Source organism: Carassius auratus, chromosome 9 (assembly GCF_003368295.1).
Source record: "Carassius auratus strain Wakin chromosome 9, ASM336829v1, whole genome shotgun sequence".
Taxonomy (NCBI): domain Eukaryota; kingdom Metazoa; phylum Chordata; class Actinopteri; order Cypriniformes; family Cyprinidae; genus Carassius; species Carassius auratus.
Genome location: NC_039251.1, coordinates 24,712,145 through 24,733,532, shown reverse-complemented (window position 1 = coordinate 24,733,532; position 21,388 = coordinate 24,712,145). Strand labels below are relative to the sequence as shown.

General features: G+C 37.0%; 3 protein-coding genes across 15 annotated transcripts in view; all 3 read right to left on the bottom strand.

Annotated features, from left to right (window-relative positions):
• abi2a (abl-interactor 2a) overlaps positions 1-1,681 on the bottom strand; it is a 37,048-nt gene extending 35,367 nt beyond the window's left edge. For 4 of the 12 annotated variants that reach the window (XM_026272211.1, XM_026272214.1, XM_026272212.1 and 1 more), the window contains exon 1: positions 1,506-1,678. In XM_026272211.1, coding sequence (XP_026127996.1) covers positions 1,506-1,622 — 117 coding nt within the window. In that variant the 5' untranslated portion in view covers positions 1,623-1,678. Of the gene's footprint in view, positions 1-1,505 lie in introns of all 12 variants that reach the window. The other 8 variants (XM_026272204.1, XM_026272208.1, XM_026272205.1 and 5 more) reach the window with 3 other exon arrangements.
• Positions 1,682-3,209: 1,528 nt separating this feature from the next.
• Positions 3,210-8,134, bottom strand: tmem237a (transmembrane protein 237a). Of its 2 annotated transcripts, XM_026272986.1 has the most exons (12): positions 7,900-8,134; positions 6,960-6,996; positions 6,704-6,776; positions 6,273-6,392; positions 6,090-6,180; positions 5,814-5,971; positions 5,191-5,308; positions 4,835-5,026; positions 4,304-4,377; positions 3,921-4,008; positions 3,658-3,779; positions 3,210-3,435 (listed from the first exon to the last, which is right to left on the bottom strand). In XM_026272986.1, exons 3-12 carry the CDS (start codon positions 6,768-6,770, stop codon positions 3,368-3,370), a joined length of 1,098 nt encoding a protein of 365 aa, XP_026128771.1. In that variant the 5' UTR covers positions 6,771-6,776; positions 6,960-6,996; positions 7,900-8,134; the 3' UTR covers positions 3,210-3,367. The 2 variants fall into 2 exon arrangements, with proteins under 2 accessions (XP_026128771.1, XP_026128770.1); XM_026272985.1 differs by lacking the exon at positions 6,960-6,996.
• A 163-nt stretch (positions 8,135-8,297) lies between these two features.
• Positions 8,298-20,486, bottom strand: mpp4a (MAGUK p55 scaffold protein 4a). Its single transcript, XM_026272203.1, has 21 exons — positions 20,179-20,486; positions 19,360-19,448; positions 19,125-19,252; positions 18,912-18,989; positions 18,116-18,199; positions 17,864-17,995; positions 15,294-15,375; positions 14,624-14,709; positions 14,381-14,452; positions 13,389-13,585; positions 13,237-13,295; positions 12,554-12,571; positions 12,121-12,162; positions 11,748-11,768; positions 11,587-11,634; positions 11,330-11,503; positions 11,150-11,230; positions 10,841-10,934; positions 10,613-10,721; positions 10,379-10,513; positions 8,298-10,242 (listed from the first exon to the last, which is right to left on the bottom strand). Exons 2-21 carry the CDS (start codon positions 19,400-19,402, stop codon positions 10,054-10,056), a joined length of 1,872 nt encoding a protein of 623 aa, XP_026127988.1. The 5' UTR covers positions 19,403-19,448; positions 20,179-20,486; the 3' UTR covers positions 8,298-10,053.
• Positions 20,487-21,388: the final 902 nt, after the last annotated feature.

The following is a 21,388-nucleotide window of genomic DNA, read 5'->3' as shown; positions in this document are numbered from 1 at the left end:
TTCATCAGTGTTAAGAAACCTGCACATTACAGACAAATGTAATGCATTCCCTCAATCCCATTTCATTGTGCTCTTTATGTGCTGAACCCAACCCTGAAGCAGTTACATCCTACGATAGCCAAAAGCAGTTTTATGATTCTCAGCATTGATCAATGCATTCTCTCACTTGGCAGTTCATGGCAATGTTTTTTTTTTTTTAGCACCAAGGCAACATTTTAAATATTTAAATTACTTGCTTTTGGAACAGAGACGTGAATGAAATGAGACTGCCTACAGGGGTAACTGAATGGAGGGGTTTCCCAAGAGCATCAGTTGCCAACTGTGTTTTGTAAGTTTCATTGAACTATATTGTTTACGACAGAACGTGTGACCATTGCATTGCATTATAGGATCTTATAGGTGTCTTAAATTTGAATTAACAATTTTATTTCATTCTATTGGTTTAGCCTGCAGGCCTAATTCAAAATATTCCTGTTCCAAAACCTGATAGACCGCAAGTCAGCTGTAGTCATTAATCGAAAAATGAACCCAAAAGTTTGGTTCCCCATCGACTCCCATTGTTTGGTCAAAACTACAGCAGTTTGGATACCAACATTCATCAAAATTGTAAAGGTTCAATAATGAACATGTGCATTGCATGTGTTACACACAATTAATTACACACAATACACATTATGTAAACAAACTTTTATTATGGATGTCTTAAAAAGGTGTAATCGTATGCTATTTATATTTAAATTATGTGCTTTATATTAGCCATTAGTTACCCTGCTAAAATATTGGCATCATATTATACACACACACATATATATATATATATACACACACACATATATATATATATATATATAAAATGGTAGACCTCTCAAACTGACCCTAGTGTGCATCACTGGACTAAAACATTAATTTTAGTACATAAACATTACCATTTAATTCACCAATACAGATATCACTGGAGTGTGTCGATATTTTTGAAGAATTCCTGATCATGTTGAAGCAAAAGTGATTTACTCGGAGTTAAATCAAACCTGTAATGACACATGACATCAGTGTGTGGAGGACTTCCAATAAGCCTCTCGCAGACTGTCAGTTTTCTCCTGCACTTACTTGTTCGCTATGATCATTTTCTATACATTTGTAAAAACAAACGATGGGTTGACTTTGAGTGCAATATCAGATGTTTTACTCGCGTGGAGAAACAGAGCAAAGTTTCCAAGTGCGAGATTATCCTGTAACGTTAATCACTAATATCGACACGCTACAATCACTGCAAATCTGAGCTCATCTCGCGCAAAGTTTACTGCCTCACCTAAGAGTGCTATAAACTTTCATGGCTTCTCTCAACAAGGGAACGCCGCAGTTGCGTGCGTGCATGCATTTAGTAGTTGGTGCTCAGCTTCAACAGATGATCAACAGCCTCCACAGACACTCACAGCTCCTTGCCCACACATCAAGTCCAAAAACACCGCGTATGTGGATCGTTTCGCAACGCTTCGCCCGCTCACCTGTACATAGTTACTTTCGCAGTAATCGGCGACTCTTTCGAGGTTGGTGAAGCTGTCCAGTAACGCTCTGCGACCCGCTGGGATTTCCTCCTCCAGCAGCATCTGCAGCTCCGCCATCTTTACATCCCTCCACGCGCCCGCCTCTCAACCAGCGACAGGAAGTACAGCGGCTTCACCTCCCGCGGAGCTTCGGGAACAGTTTGCGGAGTTTAAAATTAATGAGGTTGCGTATAATATAATATAATATAATATAATATAATATAATATAATATAATATAATATAATATAATCCATATAACCATGTTCTACATTTAAATATGAAAAAATATACACTACTGGTTAAAAGGGTGTAATAATTTTTTTTCTTTCTTTCTTTTTTATTTATTTATTTATTTTTTAAGAATTGTCTTTTCCTTCCCAAAACTCTTTTAAAAAAAAATAGGTTCCAAATTGTTGTTTTTGTAACGATGCATTAAGAACCATTTTTGGTTACCCAAATAACCTTTCGGTGATCAGTTCTTAAAATAACTTTTTTTTTCTTAGTGTGAATTTAAATAGTATAAACTTTCTATCACTTATTATGAGTTATTATTAGTGCTCTGTTTTTAATAGCCTAGTTCGTATATTAAATGTTGAGATTGAAAAGTTTTTGATGCTTAATATTTTCGTAGAAACTGTGATGAAAGTCCAGAAGAACAGAATCTAACTGAAATAAAAATTGTATTGTCATTTTTAAGTAATAAAATAAATATATAAAACCTTACTTTTGAAACTTTTGAAATTATGACAAGATTGTCATAATCATATATAATACTTCATAGAATACTGAAATATAATTTATTTTCCTATTCATTTGTTATGCCTCCCAAAATGCGGTACAAACATGCTTTTAGTGCCTGTGTCCTCATATGAGGACATGTATGAATACAACGTCCTGTTTCGCAACAGAAAGTCATATTTTGATTCGAAACCTCATAACATTTTCCTGAGATGTTGATTTATGGCACACAATTTTAAAATCAGACTGATTTAATCTTATTAGATTAAATATTATCATATTTCCATAAGAGTGTCACTTAATTAATTTCAGACATTTTTGAAGACCAAGGAGAGGAAGTGGTCACAGTGAAACCTCCAAACATTTAGTATCTCTGCAAAGCCCTGAATGTGCTCTGTACAGGACATCCAGACTGAAACTGTGGCATGTATAGTCTCAGAGAATTTCACTAAAATATAATGCCCTCATTTGAGGCCGCCAGAACTCAAGAGGATAATGTATCTTTAATCAAAGCGAATGATCACACATGATATGCGTTGAAAGAATGCATTTCTCTTCATCTACTGAAAAGATGCACTTTTCTGTCTCACATTCCTTTGGAAATTGCGCCCCCTGTGTTGTCGTAACGTTACAGTTATCGTCAGGATTTATTTCACTCCTTTAATCTTTAGTTAGAAACAACAGTATTAAAATTCGTTTTGTGATATGACTTGTGTTTGTGTGTGCATGCTCTTTAATGATGCATTCAGTGGTGAAATACTGATCAAGTGACCCACAAGTTTTCATTTAGCACATGCTTTTAGTAGCTATACAATCTGTTGTATTTTTTTTTTTTTTTAAGAATTAAACACAACCCCAAGACTATTTAAATCACACTTCTAAAATACAGACTTAGAAGATCAACAAAAAAGGAAGACAGGAAATTTGACCAAAGAAACTTTATTTATATGTTTACAGAGTTATTATCTACAGTATATAACAAGCCCAACAACAAAGTGATATTTAAAATGTTTACTTCAAAACATTTAGAACAAAACAATGTTAATTTCTGATCATTGATAAATGTAAATCACGTATCAGTGTTTTAGGCTGCCAGCTCATTTTTCTCATCGTGACGTGGATACTCCTCCACCTCCATAGCCATTAAAAACTCTGACAGTAAAGACAGTACTTATGTTAGGATGTGGACTATAGAGGAATAAGATAAGTGACAATAGACACATGAAGAAGAAAAGACACACACACACACACACACACACACACACACACACACACACACACACACACACACACACTCACACACACACACACACACACACACACACATACTCACACACACACTCACACACACACATTCTGTGAAGGTCTGCTTACCTTCGGTGTAGTCCATGTCCGGTCGTGTAGCAACAAACACCCAGGCCAGACCAACCAGAAGAGCTACGACCAGGTTTACCACGATCCAGGGCTGTAGGATCTGATGTTCTGAACCCGGGGGCCTAAACAACAATCACTGCATGTGATTCAGTGAAGAATTCAACCTTGCGCTACAGATCAATTTCACTTACAGAATGATATGGTGATTGTTGCAATAATGTCTATTATGTTGGATTACAATATGCCTAGCTTGACAAACTCACCAAAGCGTTTCATTGGCTGTGGGGTAGAGATGTATACGATCACTGGTCATCTGCTGGCTCAGAGACAGGATGAGAGCAGCAAAGTATACTAGGACCAAAAAACACAGAAGGTTTATAACAAAAAATATCTTTGTGTTGTCAGAGGAAGAGTTATTGTATTCTTGAGTTTTTGTGGTTTTATTCATATTTTGAATTAGGGTTTACTTAAAAAAAAATGTTTACTCTTTTTTTTTACTCTTAAATTAAAAATTGTTAATTACTTAAGTAATTTTGTTGTGTGTGCTTTTGTCATTATTAATCATTTAAATGTCTATATAGTTAATTATAATAAGCCTGGTCAGAGGTAAGTGTTGTGCTGATAAAGTTGATTGATTTTCACTCACAGAAGGAAGCAAGAGCCGCTGGATCAAGAGTGAGAAATCCTCGAAGAGCAATGGACGCTTTGGCCAGGTTCACCCTGATGTAAAGAGGGCACAGATAATTTAACTTCAAAGATTTCTTCAGTTTGTCATTCAAATGACATGAGCCACATTTTCAAACACTCAAATCCAAAACAAGAGATAGTTCTGCAAAAGTATCTTATCAGTTGTCTTGTAAGTCAGGGATTCAATCTTTTCCAAAACTGGGTTTTGCAAACACACAGTGGTTCGTGAGATGAAGAGAAATAAATAAATTAAATAATGAAATTTAAAATGAAAACAAACGACTTTAAAATAAAGCTGATCAAAATAAAACACTTGCTAAAAAATTAAAAAAATAAATGATTTAACTGCATGTCATGTGACCATTAACAGACGTGCAAGAACCAGGTTAAGGCTAGAAGAGATATAGCTGCAGCTACTGGGCTTGTGCACAACAATATAGCTTAATTATTTTTCACACTGTACAATAATAACTACTATGCGTCCTCACACCTGTCGAAGGCAGACACAGTGCTGATGGCTAGCAGCAGGTAGAGCAGAGACTGTGCTGGGTAAGCCAGACTGTGGTACTGCTGGAGAAGGTTATGTAGAGTGGTCATCTGCTCTCCAGCTAACACATACACTACTATGATGTTCCACACTGCATATCCTGCCAGAAACCCATGAGAGAACAGTCCAATGATCCTACACAGAAAACAACAGCAATTGTAGCAGTTGAGTTCAACACATAACAAGTCAACAAGCTCTAAAAAGAAAACCACATGAAAAGTTCACAGTTAGGATAAGAACTAGACAAACTCATGAAGCCCGTTGATAAAAGCTGTAGACTGTCTCTCAACCAAACCCACCTGAAGCCACTGTGGACCCTCATGGCGACATCTCGTGTGTTCCACATGGGCCTGACTTCCATGTACTCCTCCATGTGGTCATGGGATAAATCCAGATGATCCGTCACCTGGAAGCGGCCTGGGTCAGAGGTCATAGTTTAACCTTTTTTAGTGGCTACATTTATATATTATAAACTTGTCATAATACTGGATGTATACACAAACACACACACACACACACACACACACACACATACTGTATAGATGTCTTTGACATAAATCAGATCTATAAATATGGGATCTGCAATAAAACAAAATATGAGATTTTTCTTTTTTAAACATTAAGGGTTTAATAACTAATACATTGGCAACAATTATAGGGACTGTTAAATAATTGCATGTTAACATGCCTTTTACTAACAAACTTAATAAAAAAAATAAAAAAAACCTAATATGCTTATTAGTACTTATAAAGAACTTATTCTGCATGACCATATTCTACATTACTAATCGTATCCAATACCTAAACTTAAGTGAGAACTGGACCGTAAAATAAAGTGTGACCAATGTATCATTGTTAGCATACAGTATATTTCTGTATAATGATAGTATCATTACATGTATGAATCTAAAACGAAACTCACGGTTCTTTTCTACAAACACTTTTCCGATGGGATGACTGTGACCCAGAGGCGCTGAGAACAGAGAGCGCTGGGATATGGGTGCGTGCACATCGGTGATGATGTCATCCTCCTCCACGCCGAGCTCATTATGAGACTGGTTTTCCATCATCTTACCCTTCCTTCAAAAAGAAGCGGACATGATTCTCAGTAGAACAAGTGATGCAATAACCACTTCTATGAAACTACTGTATTTAGAAGTATTCACTTTCTTTTCTTTTCAAAGTATTTGCTTCTCACCTTTTTCTCTTGCTTTTTCTGGTGACTTCTTCATCGTCTGTGTGAGGCTCTTGAACATCTCCATTTGGAAAGTCTTGTTGTTCACTCGCATCTTTTAAAACATTCAAGTCAATAACAATCAGTCTAAAAAAGAAAATAACATCCATCAATGAAATGTGAATATCATTAACATGAATTATTTACCGGTAGTATGTGCCTTCTTTTTCTTCTTCTTCTTCAGCGGTGGATTGTCCTGAGGCTCAGGGGTCAGCGTTTCTCTGTGGCTCTCCAGACCCTCCATTTCTATAGCTGGCTCGGGCCCTGCTGTTGTTCATTGGGGATCATACAAATATAAAGGAGACAAATGCTGCAAGATTCTACCATTTTTATACTTGAAAGAAAAGAAGCCACTACAAAATATGTGCAGTAAGCCACTTTTGTGTTGGCATTTGAGCTATTCCACTGGCTACCTGTAGAGGTAGCTGTTACACCCATGGACTACACAGGAATGTATTTGTCCAGCAGCAAACACATACAAATGTGCAAATACAATATCTCTCATGATAGTTGATCTAGATAAAAAAAAAAAAAAGTGATCTTGTTAGGATCAAATAAGCATGTATAAGTGTAATTACCTTGTGGTTCCTCAACTTCATTAATGTCCTTCTTGATTTTCTTTTTCTTGGGTTTGACACTTGGCATTTTTGTCTATGTCAAAGGTAGAAATAGCACAGTCAGCATTGTGTAAAGTTTACACTAGTCCTTTATAGTAATGAAGAAATCCAAGTGCGATAGGAACTATTACTGGCTCTGGGGTTACTAAGGCTAAGAAAAATGATTTTATTATAACTTCCTGTTCACGTGTTCAGATGTTCTACAAGGATAACTGACCGCTTGTGTCTTGAAGTCACACACCGGAAAATCAGGACTGAATGGAAACAAAACAAAGAAAATGAGACCCACTTCTTACAACTGACGTCAATATGTAGAGTGTTTGTGTGAGCATGTAGCTTTAAATTAGCCCCATGCTGGATATAGCACTTCACTGAGAGAAGATTATGACGCCACTTACTGTAGGTAAACAACACTGATTGAACTGCTTCCTTGTGCTTGACTTAAATGCTCACTTTCAAACACTAAGCAAATCAATGACAGTAGGCAATAACATCCAAATATTGTAAATAGAAATTCATAATTAAGATTAATTAATAATACATAAAATGATAGAAAAAAAGAACAGATCTACTTCTCAAATATCTATCTATCTGGTTAGATCTAGACAGATATTTGAATTGAGAGGTTTTTTTTTTTTTTTCATCAAAATGTTTTTAAGCACCTACAGTGTCCAGACCATGCAAGTTTAAGAGCTGATTTAAATCAGTTGTGATACATGTCTGGTTATACCAGATTATAAACTGGTCACATGGTCACTCAGTAATTTATGTAAACACATATGACACTACATACACAAGACAAGAGCCCAGCTAATAAAAAGACATTATGTTAAGGAGGTGAATAGTAAGTGTGACTCTACTAGTGTGAACTTCAGTGAACGTCTATCACATCACATGTACATGTCAACAGACCAGTCAACTAACTCTGACAGCTTATACTTCCATCCAGATCATATAGAAATATAGCTTACAACTAAATCCTATACAGCTCGCTCTAATACTTGAAACAAAAATACATGGATTTTACACATTATGGGCTAAGGCTCAGTACGCACACGAAATCCAGTGCTCTTTGTCTTTATCTTGACCAATTATCAGTCAAAGCGCACACTGCTTATCTTAAATGACTGATGCTAAGGATCTGCTGTAATACTTACCGTTTGTTTTCTTCTCATTCTTGTCTGGCTGGAGTCGTGGCGCAGGAGCTGCTGGAGTGAGATGGATGAGTCTTGGCTGTGTCGTCAGGCTGTCTATAATCCTGGATTTAATCCTCACAGTCTCACAGACGTGCATCTGCCAAGGAGGGAATTAGTGTGGCATAGATCGGTGAGTGACAGCCTGAGAGAACCGCACATACACACACCATGAAAAACCCCTTATCTACACACCATTAACTACAGCTGTTACATCAGACGCATTTATCCTGTACGTTTAATTCAATTTTTTTTCAATAAAAAGCACATACACAAACAAGGTGAAAAGAATAAGTACACTCAGTTCAAAACATGTTTAGATTTATTTTGAAAAGGGATTCATTTTCTATCTCTCTCTGGATAGACAGACACTGGTAGGATATGCCAACATAATATGTTAACTAATACGATGTGATGCAATGCTTAATGAATGATAGAAAGGGCAGATAAAAACTGTCTCTAAGATGTGTTGGGTGTTTTTTAATGCAATAATAATAATAATTTATTTATTTATTTGCCTCCATCCTATAGTTTTGAAGATTAAAAACAGATTTAAACTCAAGCCTTCCAAACAAGTTTAGAACCATTAGCACTTTGCCAAAATTATTCAACCCTGCAAGACATTCTGCTGCCTATTCTGCAAACAATATAAGAAAACAATTCAACCAAAGCAGCTGTAATTATAGAACATTTGCACATATGGCTCTAAAAATGTATGTACAATGTTATTCAACCCCCCAAAAGACAAATTTTGCAGAGAATCGTTTCTTCCTTATTACATGTTGCCTCTAGTGCTCACAAGCCTCTGAAACTCCAGAAGTTTTAGATGTATACTATTGGATAATTGCCCTGCAGTCCAATGATAGTCACTTTCAGTCACTGTATTGAAGCCATCACAATCTTTGCCAAAATAGCCTGATACTTCAAAGAATCCATCACCAAACCACCATGTTTGACTATTGAAATTGTCTTATGCTGCTCAGAAGCTTTGCCTTTTTTGCATCAGACATGGGTCCATGGGTCCATAAAGTTCAGTTTGGTCACATTACTCTATAAAACATTTTTTCCAGATCTCCACAAATTAATTTGAGCATATTCAAGTCAGCCTTTTATGTTACTTGTGAAGAGTGGCATTCGGTAAGTTGTCCTGACATGAAGGCCATGTTTGTATAGTGTTCTTCTCATACGCTCCATTGAAATGTTTCTTCATCATTTCATCAGGTCATCTGGCAAAACTTACATTTTTCCTAAACCCCAAACAAAGGCATTTGTTTTTTTCAAAATTCTGTTCTTTTACATTAAAGGGGTCATCTGATGCGATATGGAGAGTTACAAGCTGATTGGTTATAGGTAAGATCCCTGAAGTTGCAAGGACTAAAGTCTCAAATACAAAGAGATGTTCTTTAAAGTAAAGACTCCCAAGCCCCCCAAAACGGCTCATTCAAACACGCCCCATATCTATGAGTGGTTTCAGTAATGGTAATTAGTGTTGTAGCAGCCATGTCAGGCAGATGTGTTCCTAGGTGAAAGCAAAAGCACTTTATTTGGTCTTCAGAAAGTAGGTGCATTTTTGGAATCTTTAAGATTACTTACAACAGAACAGCAACGCATTTTATGGACAACCATTTCATGAACCTAGGAGAGGAGGTCATTCTGACCTTGCTATGACAATCTGGCGCTTCTGAATCAGCTACTTTAAGTATGTTGTGTTATGAGTATTTGCTATTGAAACTTCATCACTGGGCTTGAACTGAAGGTAAAACTAAGGACATTGTTAACTGTCTTTACATTTATTTTGTAAATGGATTATGGAAAGGGGCGTTACATCTCTGACGAGTGCTTGTGGTGTTCGGCCAATCACAATGCACTGGGTCAGTTGGCCAATCAGAGCAGATTGTGTTTTTTGGAAGGAGGGACTATGTAGAAAACAATGCGTTTGAGAGAGGCGGGGCATAGAGGACCTACAATAATGTACAGTATCTAAAAAAACATTAAAGCATGTCAACAAATTCAGTTACACCAAATAGACAAAATTATCTTTTAAAAAAGCATCACATGACCCCTTTAATTACAACCATTGAAAAATTCCCCTTGTTTGTTCATATGCATGTCTGCGCATCATGGATGATCAGGAGCAAACCAGCTGGCAGGAATCCACTGTGGTTCTTCTTGAGCATGTTGTATAGCCGTGAACAGATCCATGCATGAATCTTGCAGATCATCGTTCACAATCACACAGTCAAAGTACTGACGATACTTGGCCTCCATAGTCCTGCTTGCTTCCTCAATCTCCTCAAAGTCTTTGTCCTGAGAACACCAGTGGGACAGTATTACATGTCATAACCAGAATTCATGAACAAACTCTTTACTTACGTTCATAGCATCTAATCAACCTGTTATCAGAAACAAATGTATTACAAGAAACATCAAATGCATATCTTACATAAAAGTATCTCTTGATGTATCTATTGGAAAGAAAATGTGGGTCTTTTCTTGTTTGCTTCATGCGGGCAGGAGACGGAGGCCGTACATATATGATGTAGGGCTTCAGCTTCTTGGTTCTGACTGAATTAATGCACTGGAATAAACAGATATGTGCATGGGCATCACTGTTTGCAGCCAAACTAATGATAAAAACATAAGAAGTGTGCTTTTGATAATCATAAATTACACCTACATGAGGTTCAAGGTCAATAACACATATTTTCCCATTGTCCAAAACATCTTGGACCGAGTCTAAGCTGGTGCCGTACATGTGTCCATTATGCTCTCCATACTCGAGAAATCTGGACATTGTTAAAAACACACACACACAAAAAAAACACAGAGTAAGCTGAATCACAAGAACAGATTGTCAACTATATATATATTTTTTAACATATTTAAACATAAGCAATAAGATTACTTGTGATTAACCACCATGCACGCGAAGACTTCCTTTGTCACAAAGTGATATTCACGCCCATTCTTCTCACCCATTTTCTGGGACCGTGTTGTGTCTTGAGCAAAACAAGACAATTTATAACATCAGACTGTTTTGTTAAATAACGTAAGATGCTGTAAGATGCTGTTTTTTACTTCAAACAAACAGCTTTTTTAAATCCAGCCTTCCAGGATCTGAGGGTAGACAGGATATGTTTTCCTGATATTTAAAAAAAACTAGCTTACAGGACCTTTAAGTCAGAGGTTAAAGGGATCAAAATGGACCACATACGAGATACTGGTCCCTGGTACGTATTAGGGTTGATTTTGATTAGCTTCCTGCGCAGTTCATTTACACCAACTCCTGATGGACCTGTGAAAAACATGAAAAAGCATTTATTAGGACAAATTTAAAACAGCCAGTTGTCTTTTTATGTATGGATGAGATAACCCTGCACAAAGAGGACCATACCAATGAGCACAATGAGACGGGGGGGATCGTCTATGTGGCGCTGGTAGTGGACCACCTCTTCATAAAGGGTGGCTGAGGTGTTATGGCAGCTGCTGACTCCACAGGAATAACATGATGGCTTTCTCTTACTGTACGATTTCCTCCTCCATACACGCAGACTGTGTCGGAACCCGGCTGATTCAAACAATTCAACTACTTACTTTTCATTTAATTGTTCATATGAGCAAAAATGTACATGTGTAATAAAGATTTCATACCTATATATAATCCCTGCATATGTTCACCATTCTCACCCTCCTCTGATACTGGGGGCAAAACAAAGATTTGAAATAGATCAGCGAATCTACATAAAATATATACAATCTAAATGATTCTCTCATTCCATAAAATGCTTTTTCCTCAGAAAAGACTTACCTACCGAACTCAAAATCTTCTTCATCTGTGAGAACAAAAATAAATAAATTAAACAGTGTTCAATTTTTAGACAACCTCTACTATTACTATGGAAGCTTTCTTCCTTTCTTTCCTTTCTTGTTTTCTCTTGCAAATAAGAGTTTCATTATTAGAATCGAAATGTAAATACAAAGTACAAAAATTACATTTCTGAGAATAAAATTCAGAATTGTGAGATGTCGATTCAAAATTGCTAATTATAAACTCAGAGAAGTCAGAATTGTGCGATGAGAAGTTGCTATTTTTCATTCCATGCAGAAACAGGCTTTCATAATTGCCACAAAGAAGTGAAATGAATGAAATATGGAAATATGGTATGGATTCAGTGGGATAATCACCTGTTTCGATGCATTTGTTTTCATCTGTTATCTCCTCTTCTCCTTCAGAACAAAGAGAGTTACACTCAACACACTACACAACTAATACAAATGTTTTGTACATGTTCTAAATGAATGAAATTTACATGCAATCAAAATTGTCCCATTGTCCCACAAACCCATTTCTTACAATTCAATTCAAACCAATTCCTTATAAATAAGTTTCATATATTTTTTTCTTGTTGAAAATTCTGTTTAGCAGAAATAAATCACATGAAACACTAAACAGATCTCAATAGTGATGATTTTAAGAAAGCAATACCTGAGATGTGCCATATTTCAAAGAGTAGAACATTTATTAAATGTACAGTTTAAATAATAATAAAAACATGTTAGTCTTAAATTTAAACATAAGCTAATATAAAATATGGGGAAAGACAGAGCAGATACATACCAACATCTGTTGCACTCACTTTGCATACAAAAGCAAAGAAAACGACAAAGAATTAGACTAGCAATAAATAAAGATAGTATATATTAATATATATTAATGCAACTTTGTGGGTTATCAATTGAACGGACTGCAATTAGTAAATCATAAGCAGCATTCTTTGTACAACTTAATACATCTGTAAAGATGAATTTTTCAACATAAATAACTCTCTCTGACCTTGACATAATATACAGTAAATTAGCTGTTTCTGCTACTGTGATTTAAAAAAAAACTGTTTAAAACATTATTTGAGCTACAGGATTGTGGTTAAAAAAAGTATTATATAGTTTTAACTTCTCCATCCTTCAATAACCTCCTGAAATGAGCTTGAAATGTTCAGGGACCTTGCAAACTTCAGATGCTCCTAATTCCTCAGAAGGATATGCAGAGGAATCATCTGGTGTTTAGAAATAACAACTTTAACCTTAAAGGTTGAGCGCAAAGTGGATAGGACTGGTCAATCAGTCATGAAGGAAGGATCATGCCAAGAACAGCTCACTTTCAAGCTTCTTTAAAGTAATTAGATCAGGGTTGAGAGAGGACAGGGTTAAGAGGCTTATGATGCCAACAAACATCTTAAAGAGTGCACAGAAGTTCAAACATCTGTGTGTGTGTGTATGTGTCTGTGTGTGTTATTAACGTACAGGGTCTGATGCAGGTGTGAGCCTGATAAGGTTGGGACCACCACAACTCCCTTTGCTTACTGCAAAACATAAAAATAAATAACAATCTTGCTCACACATATATTATAGACATATTTTTTAAAGAACGTAGTTAAGCATAATTCAAAACTGACTATCTGAACTGGTTAGTGGAGGGGATGAGGCCACAACACAATGAGGCACTGTGGAGTTTCCTGGCCTGCCACCATCGGATGTCCCTCTGGTCGACGATCTTCAGCAAGTCTCCTTTACTGAACGCCATGCCTGCATCTGGGCAGGGGATCGCAGGGTCCTGCAGAGGACTGTAATCCACCATGGCTCTCACATACAGCTAATGGGAGACAAGAGACAAACAATTAAAGGGATAGTTCACCAAAAAATAAAAAATTCTGTGATTAATTTCTCATCTGCATGCCGTTCTAAACAGAATTAAAACATTTTTTTTTAATGAAATCTGAGAGCTTTCTGACCCTGCATTGATAGCAATGCAACTTAAAAATTCAAGGCCCAGAAAGGTAGTAATGACATTGTTAAAATAGTTTATGTAACATTGCGTCGAAGAACGACACGGAAGAGAAAAAATTGCATTGCTCTCTATGCAGGGTCAGAAAGCTCTCAGATTTCATCAAAAACATCTTAATTGGTGTTCAGAAGATGAATAAAGGTCTTACAGGTTTCAAACGGCATGCAGGTGAATAATTAATGACAGAAGTTTTCTTTTTGGAAGAGTTATCCCTTCAACAATAACTTTTTTAACCTTTTTAATCTAAGTCAGGGATCTTCAAATCTGGCCCACGAGATCCACTGTCCTATAGAGTTTAGCGCTTTCCCTAATCAAACACACTTGAGCATGCTAATCAGTGTATTCAGGATCAATAGAAAATCACAGGTTTGATCAAGGTTGGAGCTAAACTCTAGTCCCTCCAGGACAAGATTTGAATAACCCTGACCATTGAAGAACCCTAAGTCTTTATTTTAACACAGAAAGGGACTATATATAGTGAGAATTCATTAAATGTAATAATTTATTAAATATATTTGTAGAATATTCAAAATATATTTATTAAATATAATACTCGCATGCTGCAGGGTTCATATTTTATTAAGATATTTACAGTGCACTTACGGCTGGTTGGCTGTTGGTGGGTTGTGGTGTATTAGGGATCACTTTAAAAAGAATATTTCCTTGAGATTGTACCTATAAAATGAGGGACACTGCATGAATGGATACAGTCATTATCTGTAAAATAATCCCCCCCAAAATAAGCGACAGAGTAGGGAATGGCTTGAAAGTCTTAGATATTATGTAATGGGAAGGGAGTGGGGAAGGATATAAGAAACACAAAAGAGGTTTTTATCTTGACTTTACCAGCATCTGAATGACATGCTCGGGCTGCAGTCCCCGCACTTTCTGCCCATTCACTTCCACCAGCTTGTCACCAGGATAAAGAAGTCCTAGAAGACATGCACGCACACACACACACATACACACACATTAGAGACTTTTACTGTCAGTCCAGTCCAAATGAAAATGATCACTCTATTATTTGATGTTAATGGCTCAGAAATACACCTAACCTGCAAAATCTGCATTTTATTGATCTTATTTTGAATGAATCGTCCATGCATGTTTTATTTAAATAGTTTTTTATTTGACCTCATGGTTTTTAATCAGTATGTCATTAATTCTTTCAGTGTAAGGACAGAGGTCTCTCTGGTGACATATGTTTGACTTCCCCAATCATTTAGTCTGCTTAAACCCCATCTTTTCTTACAATCGACATCCACAACTGATGTTCCTATCTATGTTCTATGTTCAACTGTTCTATCACCAATCGATGGATCGAACCAGTTGCCCACTGCACATTTTTTCTTTTTTGATAACCTATTTCATGGGTGTACACATCACAATTCAGAAGAAACGATCGGGTGCTACTTCTGTTTCAGCTTGTAACCTTTTGCATCAGTTTATTTACATGATTGAACCAATCAGAATCTTTGATAAGTATGAGCACAAAGAACAAAAACAAGTTACTCACCACTGCGATCTGCCAGTCCTCCATGTATCACCCTCGCAATAAAGAAATTCCCTGTTTTTTCATTTTTCCTAATGGTTGCCCCCTAAACATATGAAAACAGACAAAAATGGTCAACTAGTTGGTTGTCCATTACAACAGGCATCACATGGTGAGTCCCACAGACAATCTTACTGCTGCACATGAGCAATGGAGATCACGTTATGATGAAATGTTAGGAGGACGGACACTGTGGTAATGCGATTGTGGAATCCAGTCAACATGCCTGACCTAAACTAAAAGTGTGACAAAGTTCAAAGAGGAACTTATGGGAAAGACACATACAGTAGGGTTGATGAAAGAGCTTCAGATGAAGAATGTAGAATGAAGTGTTTTTATTTAAAGGCAAGGAAACATTTTACTTCTGAACAATGTTAACAAGCACAAATCAAATGGAATGTTTCATGATTCTTGAGTGTGGATGGGATGAACAAGAGATACAATTAAGAAAAAGATCAAGTAATTGCCTGCTTGTAGGGTAGTTCCATTTTAGAGAACAATTTCATCGCAGCATTTGGTAAAATCAAAACCAGCTATTTCAGCAAAGAGTAAGGTGAAGAGAGAGAAGTGGGAACACAGTCACTCTTATTTCCTCATCTTTGACTTTCTCCTCTTGCTAGAAAGGCACATTATTGTATTACAGTCATCGTTAGGAGTGGAGGCCGTCAAACCATTTGATAGGGAAGTCTGTCCAGTTTTACTTCCTGGTGTTTCAGATCTGTTTCCTGTCTGGCATGATGTAGACTTGCAGGGGTTGCATTGTGGTGCTACATAAGGAACATCCATGTTACAGTTTAGAGAAGAGGAGGAAAACGACGATGTAGCTGAGGATGAAGATGATGAAACACAAGGAGCATTGGCTGGTGCAATTGACTGGCCAGGCAAGTTGGGCCCGCTTGCCGTTCTCGAGACCTGTTGGGGTCTGGAAGTCACTTCTGGAGACTTGCTGGCAATGATAAGACCCTGCAGTTTGTCCACCACTTCCACCAACAGACTCAATGCCTTGGCGTTTTCCTCCACACTGTCCGTCATTCTCTCTGTTACATCTACCATCTTCTGCCTGAGATCTTGAGCTTCGCTGATGCTCTGGTCCATACTGCTGGCAACGGTATGGACAGCTGACCTCAGCTCATCCAGGCTGTGTTGCTTCGTGAACACCAGAGATGGTTGAGAAGAGCAGGTGGCACCTATAGTGTGGTGCCGTTGAAGAAGAGGGCTGGAGGGGGCTGTCTGGAAATGGGGGCCACATCCAGGTGGGCAGTATGAGCCTGGGTAGGCTAGAGATGAAGTGCTGCAAGCCGTGCATTTAGGGTGTTGATCTTTGACTATGGTTTTTACACCATCTGCACAGTTATCTTTAAGTTATGAAGGACAAAACAGGATATATTAGTTTGGTTTCACAATTAAACATAGTAAGACAGTGTTTGGCCTTGTCAGGCCAACAGAAGATGTCTTTGGGACAGGATGAGCCTTACCCATAACCACAGAGTCATAAACATTTGAAGCTGAGACATTCAGACCTCCTCCTGAGAGATGGGCAGTTTGGCAGCACAGGTTGCAGCTCACAGTGGACTGATAGCTGGGCAGTGATTGCGGCTGTCCTGAGGACAGCAGACCAGTGGAAGATGACAGACCGCCTGCAGACCCCAGAAGACTCTGTTCCCCTGAGCCAAAACGTCTGGCTAAAGCCAGTTTCTCCACTGTGAGTCGCCTAAGGCTGTTCCAGTAACTGGGCTTCCCCTCTTTGACACACTTATAAGTAGAAAACAGGATGAGCATGCTAACCAACAAACATTAAACCAAGACAAATCTTGGGGATCTTACAATATGGCAAAATAATAGACAAGTAAAAGGGAGCACATTCTGTCGCAATGACAAAATGATCTGTCTTTACTGGGATGGAACTGGATATGGGCTAAAACAGGAAGTTCTCTCTCTGAAGCGGATTATTTTGTGACAACAACCTTCAGGATTTACATTATTCTGCTTATTATGTTTCTATCTGCCACAAAGGTAAACAACTGGACAAAAGTATTAATTTGAGTAAAAGCTTCAGTGAAGAAAAGACGAACAAATAAGATGTTACTCTTGATATGTTCTTCATTATGGTTAGATTTTTTTTTTTTTTTGCATATAATAATTTATACATCATGTAACGTATAATACGGAGACTGTAAAATAAAGTGTTAACCTTTTTCAATTCACTGTAACATCCATCTAGTAATAAACAGCATTGTAGATTATAATACAGCACCGTGATCATAAGAATGAACACTGAAGTTCAAAACCAGCGGTAGGATCAGTGGGATTTGTATTTATAAAATAAGACTCAAACATCTGATTTCAGTAGGTTTTAAAACCTGTTATTACGTAACCAGACAGATCCCACCATAGATGAGAAAAAATATTTGATGCCATATACGCCTTACGTGATATTGCACTGTAGTGCAACGAGAGACATTTAAGTGGGATTACAGCTAAGCTCTTCAGTAACATATCTGAAATTGCGGTGCTATTTATGATTTCATGCTTACCAGAGGCTGTTTATTCTTGACAAGGCAAACAATCCTCATGGCCTCCTCACTGTCAGGCAGTTTGTCAGGAAGAGGCGGCAGTACTGGACCGTAGTTCCTCTGAGCCACAGAATCATGAGCAGAGAGCAAAGCCTGCATGGGGAGGAATACATAATAAAAGGTCAAAATGACAGACCTAAATTTAATTTACATTAATGCACCATAATCAAATTGTTATAATAGCAATAAATGCAAACCAAATTAGACTCTAACCTGCATATGAGGGCATTTCAGCAGAATATAAAGTTCTTGTGCCTCAGAGGAGGGAGCAGCCAGTCCTCGCACACTGGCCATAATCTGTGGGACAGCAGAAGACCGATGATGAAAAGAAAACAGAGAATGACAGGATTACTTCACCTGGAAAATTAAAATATTTTAATCATGTACTCACCCTTACTCTATGTATGACTTTAGAAGACGTATAATATTCTATAGCACTCAAATCATAGTTTACTCACCCTCAGGTGTAGTTTTAGCAGACTTGGAATATATGGTTTCACAATTAATTATACACTGTAAAACCAGATGAGTTAAGGTAATTCAAACCATTTGAGAAAAAATGCAATTGCTTTTAAAGTTCATTATACTTGTAACAACAGTTTTAAACATTTTAAATGGTTTGTGAATGGTTTAATAACTGTTAACCTGTGGCTAGCCATAAACTAGAATAAACTAAAAAATTAAATAAACTTTCTTAAATGTGCAAAAACACAAAATAACACTTCATTTGAACATTTATTCTCCTTTAACAGTCTGAAGCAAGGCATGATGGGAAAATGGAATCTGCTGAAACTCAATCAGTCCTAGGTCTGCTTAATATAATCAGTGAGTTCACATAACTGTTCACTATTAAATACATTGAACTTCCTGGAGTCTTTGACTGTTTTGTGGCATTATATATAACATGAGAGTTTCATATGATTGATGATTGAAGAAAGAATCATAAAGTTTGACATCTTTGTAAATTGGCCCTTCAAAGCAAAGTCAGTAATCAAATGCACTGACTGACCTCCTGAGAAAGTCTGGAGGAATAAGGCAGGTATGGGCTTGGGGCATCCCGACTGTGCTGCACCAGACACTCATATACCTATAGGAAATATCAAATCAAAAGACATGTGCAAGACAGCTGCAAAGTCTTCACACACAGAATCCAATGACCTGCCCTGGGATAATGTCAAAACTGGATAGTCATATGTGTAAGTATTGAATGAGCATGTCATACCCTGAGAAGAGAATAAAGCCAAGGAGCACTGAGGAGACTGTACAGAAGATCAGCACCGTTAATGTCTCTGTCTATGGACAGTCTCACTTCCTCTACCACTTCTGTCAAGATCTGAGCCAAACCTACATCTGTGAAAGAGAACAAGACTCAGTTTTCTGTAGCATTTGATTTGCTGGTTTCCCTTTGTGCATGTCAAGGTACAACATCACTGCTCTGTGTATTTGCAAAGACGCACCATTCTCATCATGTTCAGGTTGCATCACTGGATCCTCTTCCATTGAATGGCGCAGGACAAATTTGTCTGTTCATCAGATCACTGCAGTCCTATAAAACAAATCAATGTTATGAGTACAAAGGGTGCAACCTACATTTCTGCTGTAGGATTAAAAATTATAAGGGCAAAACTGGCAGAACTATTGCACGTTTGGTTGACTGCAATGTAATAAAGAAACAAGAATGTTTGCTCAAAAAAAAAAAAAAAACTTATGAAAATAACCTAATGAAAAGGAAGGATTATTTAGAGAGAAAAAATACTAAATGGTTCACTTGCTATAAAACAAAGCAATGTCAAGAACATAATTTGCATTTCTACTGCAGAATCATAAATTATGAATTATGAGTGCAAAACTGGCAGGAATGTTACAGAGTTAGCAGATTACAGTGTTTTAAAGTACAAACTATAATAGCTTTTACTTGTCATTTTAATAAATGATTTCTCTAACATTAAAGCGTCTCAAACTGAAAAAAGTACCCATTATAAAGATATTGAAATAAATAAATTAGAATAAAAAAATTTCTAATGAAAATACACCTGCTCAAAAAGAAACCCAATTACTTTATAGCCTTTATTCTGGAGATATGTTGGATATAATATAATGGTCAGTCAGTTTCTTTTGTTAGAAAGATTGTCTACAATACAATTAAAACATCTTGAATGGAAGTCATCTGCAAACGTAGGTGCTTTTAAGAATGAAATTACACATCGATTGTGATCTCTGACCTCTGTTACGAAAGCAGGTCAAGAGTCTCTCATGTGAAATGATGCTACACTTACCTTTTTACACTCTTGCCACTGTTTTCCTCCAAGCCAAACCAAACCGAGGCTTCTTCATCCTACGTTAAGACCAGGTAGCTGTGGAGCATCTTGTTAGTTTAGCTGTATATTAAGGCGATCTACTGCTTCTGGCAGGACAACATACATGTTAGTTTACTATAAAATGTCTCTGGAAACTCAGATTGTAATCCTTTTCTATCCCATTTAATCCTGCGAGGGGCCGGCCTCTCTCTGTGAGCACTTCCATAGGACCGCCTGCCACTCAAAGCTTCTTACCTCCTCCTGCTTTTAGAGCTCCATACACACACTTGCACTTACACAACACGGCCCTGCCTACTTTTCAGATAGAATGGAAATTAAGAATCATAAAAAACATCACATAAATCCAAAAGACTCAGCTGGTGCCACAGACAGTCTCCTGAGATTATCGTTACACAATATACAAAAATAAAAACACAATGCCAGTCGACTTAACAACTGCAATCAAATGGTTAGACCCTAAATAGACAGAAAAACTTAACTTTAATGAGGCAATGAGCATTATTTTAAAGGACCAGTTCATCCAGAAATTCTAATTTGCAATCATCCAAAAGGATTTGAAGAAATGTAGCATTACATCACTTGCTCACCATTTGATTCTGTGAATGGGTGCCATCAGAATGAGAGCATAAACAGCCGATTAATCACAATACAAAGTGACAAAAGTCTAAACAAATCAATCATTAAGGTGTTAACTTCAAACTGTTGCTTCTGGCTAAAACATAAGTATAGTAACCATAGTATTGCTTTCTTCTGAAAACGTTTTCACATCTGAATTAGGAAGCAGCTTTTCACTGCACAAGATGTTAATTTTTAACTGTAATGTATTAGTTTTTGTCATTTGTTTGGACTCTCATTCTGACGGCACCCATTTACTGCAGATGATCCATTGGTGAGCAAGTGTTGTTATACTAATTTTCTCCAAATCTGTTCCGATGAAGAAGAAGAAAAAAATCATCATCTTAATTTTGGATGACCTGAAGATGGGTACATTTTCAGCAATTTTTATTTTTTTTACTGTAAAAAAAGTCAGAGCTAAAATCCAGGACATCACATTGCTGATAGTCACAGATGTTACTTTACCAGCACTTATGGTCTTAAATTGAACCTCATTAACTTAATCTATTATCTATATTATTATCTGAGCATAACAATCACAAGCAAGGTGACA